Below are 20,019 nucleotides of genomic sequence, written 5' to 3' on the forward strand. Positions count from 1 at the left end.
TAAGATTGGTTTTAACATGGGGTCAGTTAAGGACAGGCAGGCACCACACGCAAAAATGTTATTTTTGCAGCTACTTATCAATTTTGACAATTTGGGGGTATTTTGGTCCATTTAAAATAAACATTTCAAAAAGTAGATGCAAATGTATATTTTTGTTAGTTTATCATACTAGCATTATTAAAATGTCATGAATTGTAACCACTTTTAAATAGACATCCATCCATAATTTCAAAGCTCACTTCATTGAATCACATAATATAAAAGTCCTCATAGATAATGTTACAAAGCAGAATATATGTAGTAACTGACTTTGAAGAGATGGTGATAGGGTCTAAATAGTTGTTTGGCATTTGGTAGTCTAATTTCAGTGTACTTTTCCCGAAAGTCAGACTCTTCCTGCATGCCAACACATTTTTCTCAGCCTCTCAGAAGCATCTGCATTCATCACAATTTGTTTGGTTATCTTGAAAAATTCTTCAGACTTATACATGGGGAATTGTTGATATGTTGTCAAAAAAATTGTTGATGACATTTTCCTCAAAAGTATTTACAGATATTATGAAATAAATATTTATCCACAATCTGCTGTGTGTAAGTCCTTAACAAAATGAAACAAAAAAATGTAGGCTGACTTCATACAATGTCCAGAAAAAATGATTTGTGTTACATGCAAACACAGTATGTGCATATTTAATGAATTCACATATTTAAAATAAAAATGCTCTTAGGGTGTGGTGCCGCTTATTCCTATAATTCCCAGTGTTACATAACACTAATATGTGAGAAAAATATTTTAGTGAGCAAATGTTTCATTTTGTCCTTATAGGTTGGTAGCAACATGTGAAAATCGTTGCGGTAATCTGTTGCAGCTCAAGTCGACTACAAAGCCCACAATGCAATGCTCTCTCTATGGGCTGGCTGGACGAAGCTACAATAATACTAAAGTCAATATCAGCATGTGAAATAGCTATTTAGCTGTAAAATCGCCAAACAAACTGCTCCATCAATATAGGAGTCTACAATCTCATCATGTTCAACCAGCATATCGATGTGAGTCGAGTCTGACATTCGAACGGCACTATGCAATGCACTGAAGAGGCAGACAAATAGGAGAAATGTGTTAGTCCCTCTGTTAAATTACAAATTCCTTGAGGTTGGAATATCGCAAAAGCATGATCAATGGCTCATTCGAGAGAAGACAACCTCCCATGTTATGACATCAGCCAGTATTGAAATCTGACATGTATGATAGACGTTTTCGCGATATAAAAGTCATACTCCTGTTAACTTCCAGTGTAGTGAGAGAGGCTTTATATTATTTAACTAGGCAAGTCAGTTAAGAACAAATTCTTATTTTACAAAGACGGCCTACCCCGGCCAAACCCTCCCCTAATAACCCGGAAGACGCTGGGCCAATTGTGCGCCGCCCTATGGGACACCCGATCACGGCCGGTTGTGATACAGCCCGGGATCGAACCAGGGTCTGTAGTGATGCCTCTAGCACCAAAAAGCAGTGCCTTAGACCGCTGCACCACTCGGGAGTCTTAAATGCTATGTCATACCGGCCAAATGTATGTATGCTTGAACGGGAATAGCTCAGATACAGATGAAATCATGAAATGACCCAGGTAATCGACAGAACATCGCTGAGAGATGCGCAAAATGGGTGAATCATTACTTTAAGTGGCCCCATACTTCTTTTGATTTCAAACGACAGCATTTCAAATAGATCCAAGGGGGATATGACTGTCTGTATGCAATATTGCAAGGCACAAAGTGTACGACCAGTGTCTGTGGACCTTTTTCATTGTCTGTATACATTTGAAGTGACTAGGATCTTACAAGATCGTTAACAAAATTTGACACAGCTGAACAGAAAACGGGAAGTCTGATTGAATAGACTTTGTAAGCTTTTTCTAACAAGTGCCTCCGAGTGCTTTTTTCCTTTGTGTTTTGAAATTTGAATCGCTTCTCACGCAATCATGTTTTGGAAAAAAAGTTAATCTAAAAAAGGGAGGATGGTCATCCTTGATTGTACCTCAATTGAAAACAGAGTTAATTAACACTGTATGTTTCAGTTAGATCAGATGCACTAAATACTGAAAACACTTCCTAAGACCATTGAGATATTATCACCCAGATTCTTGTTCCAGGGGTATACTGTAGATGTACATGTAAACCGAATGCTTATGATACTCATCACAACATATAGTTATGATCACAAGATTATCACAAAGAAACACACAGTACCAGTCAAAAGTGTGGACACACCTACTCATTCAAGGGTTTTTCTTTATTTTTTACTATTTTCTACATTGTAGAATAATAGTGAATACATCAAAGATACATGTCTTAAAGTAATGATGGACTGTCATTTTTCTTTACGTATTTGAGGTGTTCTTGTTTAAACTGTTTCAACTGTTCTGCCTTATTATTATTCGACCATGCTGGTCATTTATGAACATTTGAACATCTTGGCCATGTTCTGTTATAATCTCCACCCGGCACAGCCAGAAGAGGACTGGCCACCCCACATAGCCTGGTTCCTCTCTAGGTTTCTTCCTAGGTTTTGGCCTTTCTAGGGAGTTTTTCCTAGCCACCGTGCTTCTACACCTGCATTGCTTGCTGTTTGGGGTTTTAGGCTGGGTTTCTGTACAACACTTTGAGATATCAGCTGATGTACGAAGGGCTATATAAATAAATTTGATTTGATGATTTGATTTGATAATATGGACTTGGTCTTTTACCAAATAGGGATAACTTCTGTATACCTCCCTACCTTGTCACAACACAACTGATTGGCTCAAACGCATTAAGGAGGAATTAAATTCCACAAATGGACTTTTAACAAGGCATACCTGTTAATTGAAATGCATTCCAGGTAAATACCTCATGAAGCTGGTTGAGACAATGCCAAAAGTGTGCAAAGCTGTCATCAAGGCAACAGTGGCTATTTTGAAGAATCTCAAATATAAAATATATTTTGACTTGTTTAACACTTTTTGGGTTACTACATGATTCCATATGTGTTATTTCATAGTTATGTCTTCACTGTTATTCTACAATGTAGAAAATAGTAAAATAAAGAAAAACCCTTGAATGAGTAGGTACGACAAAACTTTTGACCGGTACTGTAAGTCGAAGATTTTTCAGGCTGTAGTTTTGTAAGTAGAAGAATATAATCATGCACTGCATACTCTGCATGAGGATAAATTATGCATAAGAAATTAATTCCATAAAAAAAAATACAAAATAATGATACATTTCTCAAATTCCATCAATTCCTGGATTTAACTGAATGGAATCAGTGAATTAATTCATTTTATGGAATTTATTTTAAAGAATTCCTGACTTCTATTTTAACACCTTTCAGCACACACACAACAGTTCCCCTTTAATTCGGTGACATCTGTTAAATGCCATCATGTCAGTGCAACAGGAAACCTACAGCTGTGTTCCCCAAATATCTGTGCTCCCTCTTCCGTCACCCTGGGTGAATGGTATGGGATCAGTGTATAATAATGGGGGAAGTTTTGGAAAGAAACAGAACACAAAGACGTGTGTGTCCTCTCGACCTCAAATCCGCATCTTGTGATTTGTAGTGAGAAAATGCACCTCTATCGCACGGTGATAAGCAAATAACCTTGCACAAGTTGTCCTATCTCATCATAATTCTAATTCAAAATATAAATCAATACATCTTTATAAATATTGCATTTATGGGAGATAAAAATCTTATCAGTCAAGGATAAAGAAGACACTTCAAATGGGAAGTAATGCAAAACAAATGTTTTTTTCTACAAAACCTCTACAAGTTTGTTTGATCATCTTTGAGCATCAGCTGATATGTTTTTCCTCCTTTACAAAACATTCTTTGAGAACCTTCAGATGACAGATAAACAAGTTCTATGAGTCATTACACAAGGTTCAAAGTCCTCCTGGGGATCTATGAGAAGTGTAGGCCATTAGGGCCTGCAGGTGGTTAGGTTGAAAGGTAAAATATATGAGGTAATCTACTTAACCCAATGCCAAAGCTACGGAAGAGCACTCCTATAAACATAATTAAAAAAAAGGAAATAACATTGGGTCCTTCCTGTGTCTCGCTTATTGCATTGCCAATCTATCCGTGTGAGAGAGATTAGAACATCATTTGACAGAACTGAAGAAAAAGCCAAACAACTCTCAAGTGGGTCATGTTCTGTTTTCCAACACAGCTAGACACTAATGTGCGCATACCAACACTATAATGTTGGAATTGAAAGTTCAACATGCATAATACTGTATATGTGACTCGTTTCAGGAAACTAGGCATATGTCACACGTCACTACTTTACAGGACAGGCAGAAATGCCTTCTAGAACAACTGTCATCTGCCTTAATACAAAACTTGTATGCCATCTGTAAATAGGAATACAATAGTTAAATCATGAGCCTAGTTGGTTTAGCAACAGAAAAAGAGCATCCTTCCCGCAAGTCATGATTGGCTGAAATAATGAGTGGGCGGAACATGCCGAGAGATGAGTTCAGAACGGTCTGCCATGAAGCGCTACTGTCTATTTGAGTTGGTCAGTACGTGTAGGTAATCCTGTCTAACGAGTTAAAAAAATATATATATATATATATTGCGTAGTAGAACTGCATAAGTGTTGCTCTTCACTTTCTGTTGGATTGAATTTTGTAATCAGTGGAATTTGAGTATGACAGCTAAGGAGATGGAGAAAACACCTGTCTCCGGATTACATCTTCAAACTAAGGGCAACCATGGCATCATTGACAGAGGGAGAAGCAGCCATCCATGTATAATGGGTAAGAAAGTCTAGCTAGCAACATTTTAAGACATTACACATTTCTAATTTTGTTAGAAAGTCATTTCATTTCAAATTAAAGTGTACTGTTAGCTAGCTAGCTAGCTAACATTAGCTGGTTGGCTTGCTAGGGGTATATTATTCGTATCTCAGAGCCATTTGCATTGCTAGTTATAGCCTGATGTTAGCTAGCTAACATTAAACCTGGTTGGTTAGCTACCTGCAGATTCATGCAGGGTAGTAACGTCATGAGTTGGGAATATGGTTTATTGTTTAGCTACCTACAGTGGGGCAAAAAAGTATTTAGTCAGCCACCAATTGTGCAAGTTCTCCCACTTAAAAATATCAGAGAGGCCTGCAATTTTTATCATATGTACACTTCAACTATGACAGACAAAATGAGAAGAAAAAAAACACAAAATCTCATTGTAGGATTTTTTATGAATTTATTTGCAAATTATGGTGGAAAATAAGTATTTGGTCAATAACAAAAGTTTATCTCAACACTTTGTTATATACCCTTTGTTGGCAATGACAGAGGTCAAACATTTTCTGTAAGTCTTTTACAAGGTTTTCACACACTGTTGCTGGTATTTTGGCCCATTCCTCCATGCAAATCTTCTCTGGAGCAGTGATGTTTTGGGTCTGTTGCTGGGCAACACAGACTTTCAACTCCCTCCAAAGATTTTCTATGGGGTTGAGATCTGGAGACTGGCTAGGCCACTCCAGGTCCTTGAAATGCTTCTTACGAAGCCACTCCTTCGTTGCCCGGGCGGTGTGTTTGGGATCATTGTCAAGCTGAAAGACCCAGCCATGTTTCATATTCAATGCGCTTGCTGATGGAAGGAGATTTTCACTCAAAATCTCATGATACATGACCCCATTCATTCTTTCCTTTACACGGATCAGTCGTCCTGGTCCCTTTGCAGAAAAACAGCCCCAAAGCATGATGTTCACTGCTTCACAGTAGGTATGGTGTTCTTTGGATGCAACTCAGCATTCTTTGTCCTCCAAACACGACGAGTTGAGTTTTTACCAAAAAGTTCCAATTAGGTTTCATCTAACCATATGACATTCTCCCAATCATCCAAATTCTCTCTAGCAAACTTCAGACGGCCCAGGACATGTACTGGCTTAAGCAGGGGGACACGTCTGGCACTGCAGGATTTGAGTCCCTGGCGGCGTAGTGTGTTACAGATGGTAGGCTTTGTTACTTTGGTCCCAGCTCTGTGCAGGTCATTCACTAGGTTCCCCCGTGTGGTTCTGGGATTTTTGCTCATCGTTCTTGTGATCATTTTGACCCCACAGGGTGAGATCTTGCGTGCAGCCCCAGATTGAGGGAGATTATAAGTGGTCTTGTATGTCTTCCATTTCCTGATAATTGCTCCCACAGTTGATTTCTTCAAACCAAGCTGCTTACCTATTGCAGATTCAGTCTTCCCAGCCTGGTGCAGGTCTACAATTTTGTTTCTGGTGTCCTTTGAGAGCTCTTTGGTCTTGGCCATAGTGGAGTTTGGAGTGTGACTGTTTGAGATTGTGGACAGGTGACTTTTATACTGATAACAAGTTCAAACATATGCCATTAATACAGGTGACAAGTGGAGGACAGATGAGCCTCTTAAAGAAGCAGTTACAGGTCTGTGAGAGCCAGAAATCTTGCTTGTTTGTAGGTGACCAAATACTTATTTTCCACCATAATTTGCAAATAAATTCATTAAAAATCCTTCAATAAGATTTTGTGGATTTTTTTCTAATTTTGTCTGTCATAGTTGAAGTGTACCTATGATGAAAATTACAGGCCTCTCTCATCTTTTTAAGTGGGAAAACTTGCACAATTGGTGGCTGGCTAAATACTTTTTTGCCCCACTGTACATGTCTTAATAAAATACTCCACTATGCAAGTAACCATTTCAATAGAATATTTATGATGTCACTGAGACAACAGTTGATAGATGTAGCTGGTAAATTCATTATTCTGCGCTTTGGCACACTCAACGAAAGAGAAATCGGAAATCGGATTAGATAGCCAGAGCGCAGAATAACGGACACATCTACGAATGCTCAACACCCATTGAATATGGCCGGTGCCAGTAAATGTCGGCAAAAAAACGTAAATTGTTGCCAGCAGCACAGTTGCAGTCAACAATGTTCTGGATAACATAAAAACAACCTAACCAGCTCTACTAGGGCAGAGGAAAATAGTCAGAGTGAGCTATTCTCTTAACAAGCTAGCCAACGTTAGCCAGTTAGATTGGGTGCTTGACTGCTGTTGTTAGGACAGAACGCGCGGATCAACCCTTAAAGAGATGGGTGGGGCTAAAGCTTAAGAGGGTGTAAACAATGCTGAATGGGTGTAGACAAAGAAGAGCTCTCAGTAGGTGTACCAAAACATTCAAAGGCCATTTTCTCAAAAGTGAGGTGACACGTTTATCAACTTTCAATGCGGAATTACTTTCCTATTGTTCCTCAACTGAAGTGTAGGACGTACCATTTTCTAGCTCTGGGTCTCTACTTTCATCCAATGTAAAATACACAATTTCAAATTTTGCTACATAAGAATTAAGCAGACATATGACCCTAAACAGGACTAGGGATTTGTTGCTGCAAGTGAGGGGCCCACTCAAATAACCAGAGGGAGTTGTGGGTTCATGACTGTTGAACAGAAAACAATAAATCGTAATTCGCACTGCCCTACAAGATGTTAGTCAGGACAAAGTGAGAATGACAGCTCGAGGGGCCACAGATGGACGGGCAGGCCTGCACTTGCAGGTCGACACAGGAACCCTCCTAACTCTCTCTTTCAGTTCTCAATGGTAAAAAGTCTGGTGGGGAGTGGGCCGGCTTGCTGGCATCAAGGTCCTAGTCATAATTTCCTGCGCTTGTGCAAGGCACCACTTAACCCCTAAACGTCTGCAGGGGTGTTGCACTTTGGCTGACACGTGGGGGTGTCTCAGGGTTTTTGGGATAAAACAAAAAGACAATAGACAAACAGAGCCTAGTCCCTCAGTCTGCGATCATAACGTTCCATCTGGAGGGAAAGTTTGCCTCCTCTCCACCTTCTTAATGCCCTTACCTCATTCTCCTATGATACGGTCGGTCATCTGATCTTTCGATGTGCCTTGCCAATCCTACGGCACGAGTCCTAATTTTCCTGGAACTGTGTGCTCCTACAGCATTCTGAGTTTTCCAAACACAAGCCCCCTCATTATGGAACAGTTCACCTATTATGCCGACCAGATCTAGTTTCACCCACAGGCATGGCCATAAACAATATCAAGGGAGACTCAGTTGATATCTTAGGCACATATCTGACAGTTCATGGCAATGTGTGCTGCGGAGTGACAAGCATCCATCGTGTGGTTCTTTCCATAGTCCCTAAAATGACCTATGTTGCTCACCATACTGACATAAGTTGGGAGATGTTGACGTGCCTATTAAACAATGTAGAATCAATCACTCGTCAAAAACAACGGCAAAGTGTCTCGCAACACAACAAGAAACGGAAGCCAATTGAATTACCGGCTTTATGATTTATGATTGTAAGGCTTTGCCCTTCAAACGTAAAGCTAAAGGAATGCCTTTGCTGATGTCGGTGAATGCACCCGTATTGTGTCGTCTAAAAGGCAGTGAGTCATTTGAAATTATGAAAAAAAATTGGTCTGTGTGCAGGGGTTGGGCGATATGGCCCAAATATCATATCACAATATGTTTCACATTTTTGACGGTCTTTGGTGGTCTTTTATGTTTTTTAATAATAAAAGTTTTACATTTGCTCTATGAGTTGTGCATGACCCTAGAGTGGCAACACATACATTCTACGTGATTTTAAATGGGGATTTCTCAATTCAGGTTGTCTTATTCTGTTCAAAGAAACTTCAAAACAAAAGTTTATATAATTTGAGCCAATTTACACACTGCCACATAGGGCTGCGCGATATGGGTAAAGAAATCTAGGACTTATTTTTAACAAAATATTGCAATTGCGATATAGATCAAAACTAGCCTAGGCAGCCGATAGTGGCCTCTAGATCTGCACTATCGTCTAAGGTTGATGCGCATTCCCGGTAATACAGTCGTGTCACTTGTGGACTGGCTCGTATATTAAGTATCCTCCATTCAGGCTTAAAGGGCATCATTTTCCTCTTTAACTAGCTAACTGAATTTTCCACGTCCATTTTGGTATTTCCACACCACTTAGGACGTTGCACACCCTTGGCTGAATGCGGTGTGCAACATCCTAAGTTGTCTGAAAATCCAAAAATGTTGGTGGAAAATCTGCTGGCTCGCAAATACAATTAATTAATGAGGAAAATTATCCCCTGAATGGAGGATGCTTTATGTATGAGCCGGTCCACGGGCGACACGAGTGTATTACCGGGAATGCACATCAATCCTAGATGATAGTGCAGATCTAGCGGCCACTATCGGCTGCCTAGGCTAGGTCAAAACACTTAGGTGAACTGTTGGATTCATGGAAATATAATGATTATTCAGAATGGAATAGTGGGCACTTTGAATACAGTGTTGTTTGACATGACACCAAATTAAAAAGCCAAGGAGGCATTCATAGAATTAGGAATTTGAATTCTAGTAGGATCTCTATGGAGGCGTTATTGTCACAGGGTAGGAACCAAAGTGTTGGTCAGTGTTTCCCAGGGGAGTCGGATCCTATCATCTTTGGCTACATTAAATGTCGTATCTTACTTCATGTCACTAAGCAGCGTCTATTCCTCTCTGATTTAGAAGATGCTGTTGCACAAACATGCTGATTTAAGCTTACACCAGCACAGGTATTAGGCTGCATTAGCTAGCTAAGTTTATCTGACTCAGTACATTTATTAGCTAGCTAGTTAGCTAGCCAGCGAGCTAACTAGCAATTAGTGACTAATGATTTATTTTAGCCACAATTTGCTATGAAAAGACAATTAGCCGTTTGTAGATGGTAACATATTGCACACAAACTAAGTGTAATTATATAACAGTTGCAATTTTATATTCAGAAGCAAAGTGGAAAGCAGCATCATTGTCATCAACATATTGTTGCATCTGCTGCAATGATCATGCAAACTGAAGAGTGAACGGTCGGCAAACGATCTTGTGGCCGAGCAACAACAACTGCACTCCTTGGGTGACAGGGGGAGTTTGGTGAGAGAGACGGAGAGAGAAGACTCAAGTAGTGGGGTAAAGTATAAAAATGGAGTGCCGTATCACATTTAACAAACCAAAACATTGAAATAGGAGGTAAAGAAAAAAACGAAACGGGTCCATGCATCAATACCGGTATACTGCCCAGCCCTATAACATTAGTATTTTAACTAGGATCTCCATTCAACCCCCAGGAAAGCTTTTGTCATCCACTGACAGTTTAACAAGACTTGATATATGCCAATCAGGCAGAAAAAAAGTGCAGCTTCTGAAAGGGTCCTGTTGGGGTTGGTTCCTAAATTGTTGGGGAATAAGAGATTTGAAAATCTAGAGTTGAAATAAAATACGTAAACAATTACCATTCCAAAGGGATTTGTTTTTTGTACAGATATTTTTTTTCCTAATATTTCTCATATATAGTGGCACAAATGACAATTTAAAAAAACATAATAATGTAACCTTTATTTAACCAGGGGAAACCCATCGAGACCAGGGTCTCATTTACAAGGGTGCTCTGGAAAAAATGAATCAACATTTACAATTAAAACAAATCACATTCAAAAGCGACAGATAAAATTACAAATCAATCAAAATAAGTGCAGTTCTTCTTCACCCCATTCCTAATTAATGTCCCGAACTGACCCTTCGAGACCAGAGAGTCAAGCCTCAAAGTGGCCTGCAGGTCATTCAATGCTCTAGGGGCACAATAACTAAAAACAATCTTCCCGGACTCGTGGAACCTCTAGAACCAGCCAGTCTTGAGAGCAAATCTGATGGTGGCTGGATTTCCAATTAAGAAGTGGTGAGGTAGTATGGGAGTGTCTGGAGAACTGCTTTATATACAAATATCAGCCAATGTTGGGCACTTCTGGTAGTCAGAGACTCCCAGCGAACAGAACTACTGTATATGAATGAAAATTGTCTCCTGTGATAAAAAATGCAGTAATAGACTGAATTTAAAGGTTTTAAAACAGAAGCTGCTGCGTGCATGTAGATTATATCACCATAGACAAGTACTGGGAGGAGCGATGCTTTAACAATCTTCCTCCTGTTTTCAAAAGTAAGGCAGGATTTATTTGTATAAAGGAAACCAATCTTTCTCAGTTATTCAATGTGTGTTTTAAAATACAATTTTCATCAATCCAAATACCTAAATACTAATGAGGGATTGGCTTAATTTAGGCTCCCTTGAAGGTGCCACTACGCAGATCTTTAGGTTAAATTTGACAAGACCTGGAGAACAACAAACTTGGTTTAATTGACATTTAACACTAATTTAAGATCTGTAAGCAATACTTGAATTGAATCAAAGCTGAAGGTCGTTAATGACCTGCTGCACTGGAGGGGGCATCCGGATGGAGATGTAGGCCCCGGTTATTATTCAGGGACAAGCTAACATTATTAATGTAAACAACAGTAAAGGACTTAATTCTGAGCCTTGTGGCACTCCTTTGGTTATGTTAAGAAAATTAGACTGAACTCCATCAGCAGATATACAGGACTTCTATCGTGCAGGTAATTTTTTAACCAGCCGTAGGCCGCTTGGTCTAGACCAATTACGGGTAGCCTCTGTAGCAGGACTGCATGATCAACCGTATTGAATGCTTTCGACAGATCAATATAAAAGGGCATCGCAGTGCGGTTTCCTGTGTAGTTCGTTAACTATGTAATTTATGACTTGAGAAGCAGCCGAGATGATGCTGTGTCCTGGTGAGCATTCAGAATACAATTTCTATCTTAAAAGGACCACACCTGAGAATTTACCAAGAGTTTTAAGATTGGCCGCAAATTATTATGATTGCAGGGATCACTACCTTTGTGGAGTGAGAGAGCAAAGGAATAATACCCAAGAGAATGGATGAATAAAAAAATGTGTTAAGGGCTCCACAGTCAGAGGTGCAGCAAGCCGTAGAAGACACGGGTCAAGCATGTCTGCCCCAGTGGACTTTTTTAACATCAATAACTAAATGAGTGTCAAGAACTTTCTTAGTAGTGACTTGCTGAAGAGAGAACAGTTGGTCAACATTTACAATAGCAGGCATGTCTGTGATTGAACAGGGGTGCATCAGAGATGCATGTGTCATGAACAGTCTTTTCAGAGTTGTCCTTATTGCCCTTTTCAAATAAATGGCCTGCTGCTATAAAATGTTGGTTCAACTCGTTGGTAATTTGAGTTTTGTCTATTATATTATTGGAGTTAAACAGAACCTCATTGAGTAAAGAGGTGTGACTGCTTCTTTTAAGCAATTTAGAAGATCAGATGTGTCTGGTTTGATCTGGTTTGGCTAGTACCTCACTGTGTAAAAATGTCTGGAAGGATTTTGAAATCTGATATCTTAACATGACACTAGCGTTTGGGACTTCTGTGTTATCAAGTTGTTTATTTAAATAACACACAGACAGGCAAGGAAACTTCCAACTTATTTTCCCATTCATTTTCCCCATTGGAAACAAGTGAGAGTTCAATGGTGCATATGGAGGATGCATTCAAGGTAAAGTCATATTCAAATGTGGATGGAAAGGAAATGCATTGCACTCTGATGACCACCAGGTTGTACCCTTTCCATGCATCCAACATTTTTGCACTTTTGGTGCGAGGCCTAAATTGCATTCTCTTTAAATATGACCATAGCGCATAACTTATGGCCTGTGGGGGGGGGGGGGGGGGATTCTAACTACATAGCCAGCAGTAAGATTTGAGCACGATTTTCAAAAAGACAAGTGAGTACCACTTAAGTGGGTACCACTTAAGCTCTGCAGACTCGGTACCGGGCCCTAATCATATCACCTCAGAAAATGACGAGATGGGAATGCTGTGCCTTGAGCAATTTGGCAGGGTGTTCCTTCAATGCTTCAATAAATAGCTCTGGAAAAAACTAAATGGCAACCAAAATTACCAAAAGTAATTGAAAACTGTTTAATCAAGAGATACTCTGCATGGTCATACTCCAGCTGAAAATGACTTCTGTATCTCTACTATACTAAGGACCATTTAATTGGCCTTCCCATTGTAACAGAAACCAGGGAGCTAGGAGCTTCTGTCAGTGAATGATTGAGAACATTGTGCCCATAATTGGAACTCTCAGAGTGCAGCTTAGAAATGTTTTTCCATGGCGAACACCTGCGTGAGATCTCTGCCAGCTTTAAGCCTTCCTGTCATGGGATACAATATTAGACTCCCTGCATGGAACCACTGCATTGTGGATAATCAGTGTCAGACACAGTATAGTATGAACCCCTGGGAATAGAAACCGCAAAGCCACAAAAACACAAACACATACACTAATATATACATGATCCCACTGCCAGAGTTTGTCTGGCAGTGGGGAAGACATACAGACCACCGTAGCAGTTAGAGACATTGGGACTAACTATTTAAATTCAGTCAATTCCAGAAATGTTAAATTAAAGTTAAACTACATGGGCAATTGTGATTTTTGGGCTATTACACCAATTGATTCTTTAAGAACATAACTATATAAATGCCTCATGAGCCTAGTTCAACTGTGGTACCCCACTATAACCCAACATATAATCTTGTTTTACTCGTTTGTTTGTAATCAATGCAATTGTAAACAAACACTGTGGAGCCTCAAAACATCGTTCAAACTATAATTTTGATATCATAGCTGGTTAGTTCTTGCATCCATAGTCAATTAATTTAAGAGTGATTACATTTTTCCATCCCGCAGAGGCGGGGTGACTACTTTGTTATTGTTTGAACAGCAGACTGCCCTTTTATGAAGCAATGTCTCCTTTTTTATATAGTTTATTTATTCAGACGAGACCAAAATAAACAAACAAGATACATACACATGCACAAACATATACAGCCTAACATCAACATGACTTTCCTATCTCTATTCCCACCCACCCACCCTTCCCATCCAGAGGTAGGCAGGCCTGTAGCCTATGAAATGGCCAATAGGCCTACTGAATGATGTAAGTGCATACAAAGCAACACAAAACAAAAAGAAAACAATGCATTGGAGAGGGGCCAACAAATATTACAGGTCATTCTTCTTTTCCATTTGTGCATGGTCAAAAGATTCATACGGAACATCATGCTATATATAGGCCAATGTATACACAATTCAGGGAGACAATTTCATTCATCATCAGGTCATAATCTGGTATGGTACACATTGAAGGGAGAATATCATTAATGATATAGAAATGTGGGGGTATCTAAGAGCATGGATAACTAGGTACTAGCTCCACCTGCTGACCACTGCAGGAATGGACCCCATAATACGTCAGTCAATGCCCTTACCCAATGTCTCCATCTTTTCAAAGAGGACTTTCTTGGACATTTCTTCAATTTGCCACGTTAAAACAAATCAAATGTAAATGCAATTGACCCCAACAACCCTGAAATCTGTAACCGCTTATCTTTCAAAGGAAAGCAAGTGACCATGACAAAACCCTAGACATTACTAACATGGCTAATGAGTTAAACCATTTGATTTCATGCCACTGCTCCCAGTTGTTGAAGTGGTTGAACTACCCACTATCTGATCCACTCATGCACAAGGGCAACAGCAGTGCAATGTTCCCATGGGCAGTGACCCTCCCACACATCTCTCCATATAGAAAGTGTGTCAACTGCCTCATTGTACTCTGCTGTGCAGGGCCCTGATGAAGTCAACATGACAACCCCCTGTGAACCCACTGAGCACCCGCCCAAATTCCGGCTCAGAATTATGAAGGGAAGCGATGAGAGACTCTTCCATAAGCGGCCCATCACCATTCAAATGACAAGTGGGGGCATGAGGGGGTACAGATAGGGATAAAGCAAGTGCCCTCTCCCACACACAATGTCCACAGGAACTGTAGATAGTGGGAAGTGTCTGAAATAGTAGCCATGACGAAGCACACACACACAACACCATGAAAGTATTTACCAGCGAGGGAAGTATTTGGTGGAAGAGTGTTGGGGGTTGGGAAAATACCCATATTGAGTTACCCTGGGCTAATAAACAACGAAACAGACCGATTTTGGCTTTAGGGTTGGTCTTTACAGGTTGTGACACATTAGCTTGGCTATTCAACTGTGACCTGCAGTCTAATGAAAGCTGAAGCCGTCAACCTGTTAACATTTCAACACTGAGCTGCACCACTGCAGTTCACTTCAGAAAATCAAGCAATTTTGCTATCGTAACAGGTACCACATGAGTAGTGTAATATACAGTATGACCAAAAATGTTTACAAAAGTAAATCACACATTTGTGCATGTTTTAGGGCAATTATGTTAATGTGGCATACTCAGCATCTCAGCGATCACCCAAAAACGAAGTAATATGAGAGCCATTTGTTACACCCAAAACCCATTTGTTTTGCACAGGCTGATGGACTTCAACCAAGGGACCATTATGTGGGTGAGTGTAACCAGATGGTCTGTCAGCGGGATTTTTTTGGGGGGGTCTTGACTAAGATGACTAAGATGATAGGCTGTAATGGATAAATAGAGCTGTACCTCAAGGCAGCTCTAATAGGCAATACCAAGCACAGATGCCTCAGCCTCACTGCTGAACTACTGCTCTTAGATATCGGCAATAAAATTCCTGCCCTCAAGGACTCATTTTATAACATGAGTGCAGAGCATGACTTGCCCTGAGGTCATTTACAATGTGACTTATTTAATTTAGCCTGGCACATACTCTGAATGTTTCAGAGAATCACATTGGTGTTTCCTACATTTCTGAGACTTTTCAGATTCACTCTACAGATTCACTTAGTGTCGGACCAGAGACATCTTGTCCACTAAAGCCTGTCAGTGGAGCAAGCTGTCTAGAGATAGCAGTGCCGTAAAAAGAGATAGTGTAAAGCCGGATGATATGAATGTGAGCACTGAAACTCCAAATACACCACCCTGATCAGGGTGAAATGGCATCACTCTCCACCACTATATTAATTTGACAACTTCGTAATCTGGAGCCATTTTCAGTACCTTTAAACAACTATAAACATTTATGGGGTCTTAATAGGGCAAACAAGGTGTCTCTTCAGCCATGCAATCTCCATAGACAAACATTGGCTGTAGAATGGCTGCTCAATGACTTTCAACGTGGCACTGTCATAGGCTGCCACCTTTCCAACAAGTCAGTTCGTCAAATTTCTGACATGCTAGAGCTTCCCCGGTCAACTGAAAGTGCTGTTATGGGAGTGGTGTAAAGCTCGACGCCATTGACTCTGGAGCAGCGGAAACGAGTTCTCTGGAGTGATGAATCACGCTTCACCATCTGGCAGTCCGATGAACAAATCTGGGTTTGGTGGACGCTACCTTCCCGAATGCATAGTGCCAAATGTAAAGTCTGGTGGAAGAGGAATAATGGTATGGGGCTGTTTTTCATGGTTCAGACTAGGCCCCTTAGTTCCAGTGAAGGGAAATCTTAATGCTACAGCATACAATGACATTCTAGACTATGCTGTGCTTCCAACTTTGTGGCAACAGTTTGTGGAAGGCCCTTACCTTTTTAAGCATGACAATGCCCCTGTGCACAAATCGATGTCCATACAGAAACGGTTTGTCAAGATCGGAGTGGAAGAACTTGACTGGCCTGCACAGAGCCCTGACCTCAACCCCATCAAACATATTTGGGATGAATTGGAACGCCGACTGTGAGCCAGGCCTAATCGCCCAACATCAGTGCCGACCTCAAATAATGTGCTTGTGGCTGAATGGAAGCAAGTCCCCGCAGCAATGTTCCTTCATCTAGTAGAAAGCCTTCCCAGAAGAGTGGGGGCTGTTATAGCAGCAAAGGTGGACCAACTCCATATTAATGCCCATGATTTCGGAATGAGATTTTTGACAAGAATGTGTCCACATACTTTTGGTCATGTAGTGTACCTACACCACCTCCTCTCCAACATTGTAAGAATATTTTTTTATGTTTCATGTTTTTCCATTTTAGGAAATGTGTCTGCTGAAGTATTTGAAAAGTTATGTGCAGATTCAGAAAAACGCCTACAAAAGAAAATGCACTCATTTGACATAGAAACCATAAGCATATGTGTTTCCACATTACTACCTGGCAGGGAGAAGAAAGTCAATTGGAGCGCAACATGTGGTTTAGAGATTTTACCACGGCATGCTTAGGCCAAAAGTGAATCCTGAGAGCCCCCTCTCACTGTACCATAACAGCAGGGCGGGATCTAATCATGAGATCGGAGGCTAGAAAGGTCAGTGACGGCTGAGAGCTGACTTAACTGAATATAATGAGCTACCATCCTGGTACACGGATGGCATAGGCAAATTATTGCTCAACCCAACTTCTACCCAACTAGCAGAAGAAAAATGTTGCATGTGCACCCAGTGGCATCTAAAACAAGTTTGTTGCTGAAAGCAATTTTCCCACTTTTATATGCAGACTGAACAGGGTTTATGTTGGACAGGGAAAGGAAAAAAAAGATTCTACCAGTACCATTTATCTTTCCCCCATCATGCTCAAGGCCATTGAAATACCTGCCACATATGTCTCCAAGTTGAAACAGTCACCAAGCTAAAATAAGATCAACTGTCATGCAAGTATATTCACACACAAAGGTGGGCTTGCTGAATGTATCACACCAAACCACAAAAAAATTAAATAATCACTTCCCTTGTGCTCAATGTAACACGACAGCTTATTTGACCATGTAGAGAGCAGAATGCACAAACTTTGACAAGCAATTCATACAACCAAAATGTAATCATTTTCATTTCAAAGTTACCATGTACTGCTTGTAATGTGTATTGCAATGGTTTATTCTATGAATACATGTGACAGCTTGTTGATATAAAGATGGCATGCCAAAAGATTATGTATAGAAAGAACACTACATGCCAGGGTGTCCTTCACTCCTTTAAGTGCACATGAAAGAAATAAAATGTCTCTATAAATACTCCATTTAAGTCTGGGAGGGACAAATCATATAACACGGCATCCAACTGTGACCTTCAGCCCCTTACTCTGGTTTTATTACATCAACTCAAACTCTATATACATAAACTTCCAACTTCATCAAGTCCCTCTCCCTCAAAAGTAGACTATTTATCCTGCACCTAACTTACATTATGCTAAAGTCTATAGCTATAGCTCCAGAAGAAAATATAATGTGTGTGTGCGTTCATGTGTGTGTGTGACACATTCTTATACATTTTAGTTAGTCACTGGCCAACCGGAAGACTTGGACATACATTGACATGCGACCGGTTTGGGTTGTGAGGAAAACACTAGTGCCATGCTAGTTTAGTCTTTGCACACACCATTGTTGTTGCCGAAGGGTTGAGTTGCAAACAGAAATACACTGGTTAGTCCCCTGAACCTTCATATAATGCACTTAAAACAAACTGTGTCAGGAATAGCAGGAATAGCAGGAATAACAGGAGATAAATGTCCTAGGACTACTGGGTGACAAAAAAAAGACAAACAGGGGGTGGGATTGGGGATGGTTGAAAATGGATTTCCAAAAAGGGAATACATTTTAACCAGGGATTACCTTTCTGGTTACTAACTGACAAGCACTGATACCCATCGTCCTCATCAGGCAAAGAGTGGCACTCCATAGAGAGGCTGCCCTCATCGAGGACTGTCCAGCAGCTGTCCTGCAGGACCTCGCAGAAGCTGCGGCAAGGCCAAGGCGGTGGCAGTCCCCGGGGGCACCTGGGCAACAGCAGCAGGCAGAAAAACCACTCCAGGCTATGGTGGCAGCGTGACCTCAAGAGCCACGCCCAAGAGCCCAAAACAGCCCGGACCTCCTTCACACTGCTGTGATTGAAATAGTTGGGCAACACAAAGCTGTCGCCACCCAAGGATTTGCAGAAAGGCAAATGGAAATCTATTGGCCAGCAACGTGGGGATTCCGGGGCCGGCGTCTCACTAGTAGCTAAGAGAGAGTGGTTGCTGTCAAAAGGGGTTAGAAAATCACCTGAGACAGTGTATTCGTCAAAATACTCTGTCGAGTTAAAATTATTGGTGTTCCAACTAGAGCTACTGTCAATTACTCTGTTGCTACTTGTGTTACTGGGAGTTGTCTCAAGAGAGACATTAACACTTGGGACGGGCTGACTGTCTATGGGGAAAACCGTAGCATTCCACTCAGCTGTTCTGTTGTGCTCATCCAAAACACTTTCTGCTAGGTCCACCTTGACAATACCCAGCATCTCATTCTCTTTCCCTGCAAGCACATTGACATTCTCTGCTAAACCGATGAGGTCTGTGGGTAAAACTGTTCCCTCCTGGCTATCCCACATAGAGGCTCCTGGTTCAGATCCAGATTCAATGCTAGATCCAGATTGAGACCCAAACCCAATTCCAGACAAAGGTCTAATTTGAGACCCATGTCTGATTTCAGACTCTGAGTCAAATTCAGAACTAAATTCAGACCGAGATCCGAATTCAGAACCAGACCCAAATCCCGACCAGGACCCAACTCCAGACCCACTCCCAACCCCTGACCACTCCCAGTAACCAGATCCCATACCCTGTACTGTGGACATGTCATTACCAGGTTTGCTTCCCCTTGACGTGGGCCGACCGGCACCCTTTTCCATTGGGCGCTCATTCCTGGCTTTTGACCTCACAGTGGTCAGCTTGGGGGCCTCCGTGGCCTTTGCATTCTGGTTCCAAGTTTGAGCAAACTTATGTATCCCGCTTTCTATTTCAATGACATCTGCCCCCACTTCTTCAATGTTCTCCGGCGTTGGTGATTCATTGCTAGTCACTGGGTTCCCAGATCCCTCATTGTCAAGCGATGGGGCCTCAGTGGTGCCATCTATACTGCCCCAGGAAAACCACAACGCCTCACAACGGCCCACCAATACTACCACTAAAAGGGATATACTCAGCTGGAATCCAATCTTGCAATCCATCCCGCTGCTGCCCAAATGTACTCCACCAGCAGTGTTGATAAGGTTCCCAGAGTGAACTGTGACATGCCCACTGCCACTGATTCACTCCACATGCTCCATTCTCCTCCAGCACACTGCAGACCACCAGCCAGAGGGGGGAAAGTGAAGAGAAGTGCCTTAATTTGAAGGCGGGGACAAGGAGGTCTCATCCTTATTGGTTGCCCTTGTAACTTTTC

The 20,019-nt window shown here is 41.1% G+C and overlaps 1 protein-coding gene across 4 annotated transcripts in view; it reads right to left on the minus strand.

Moving 5' to 3' along the window:
* LOC110501280 (collagen alpha-1(XVIII) chain) overlaps positions 1-20,019 on the minus strand; it is a 175,247-nt gene that overhangs the window by 71,202 nt on the left and 84,026 nt on the right. For 2 of the 4 annotated variants that reach the window (XM_021578712.2, XM_021578713.2), the window contains exon 1: positions 18,433-19,943. The exons of 1 other annotated variant lie outside the window; for it this stretch is intronic. In XM_021578712.2, coding sequence (XP_021434387.2) covers positions 18,433-19,804 — 1,372 coding nt within the window. In that variant the 5' untranslated portion in view covers positions 19,805-19,943. Of the gene's footprint in view, positions 1-18,432; positions 19,944-20,019 lie in introns of those variants that run through there. One more of the 4 variants, XM_021578714.2, reaches the window with a different exon arrangement.

This window comes from Oncorhynchus mykiss, chromosome 22, assembly GCF_013265735.2.
Source record: "Oncorhynchus mykiss isolate Arlee chromosome 22, USDA_OmykA_1.1, whole genome shotgun sequence".
Taxonomy (NCBI): Eukaryota; Metazoa; Chordata; class Actinopteri; order Salmoniformes; family Salmonidae; genus Oncorhynchus; species Oncorhynchus mykiss.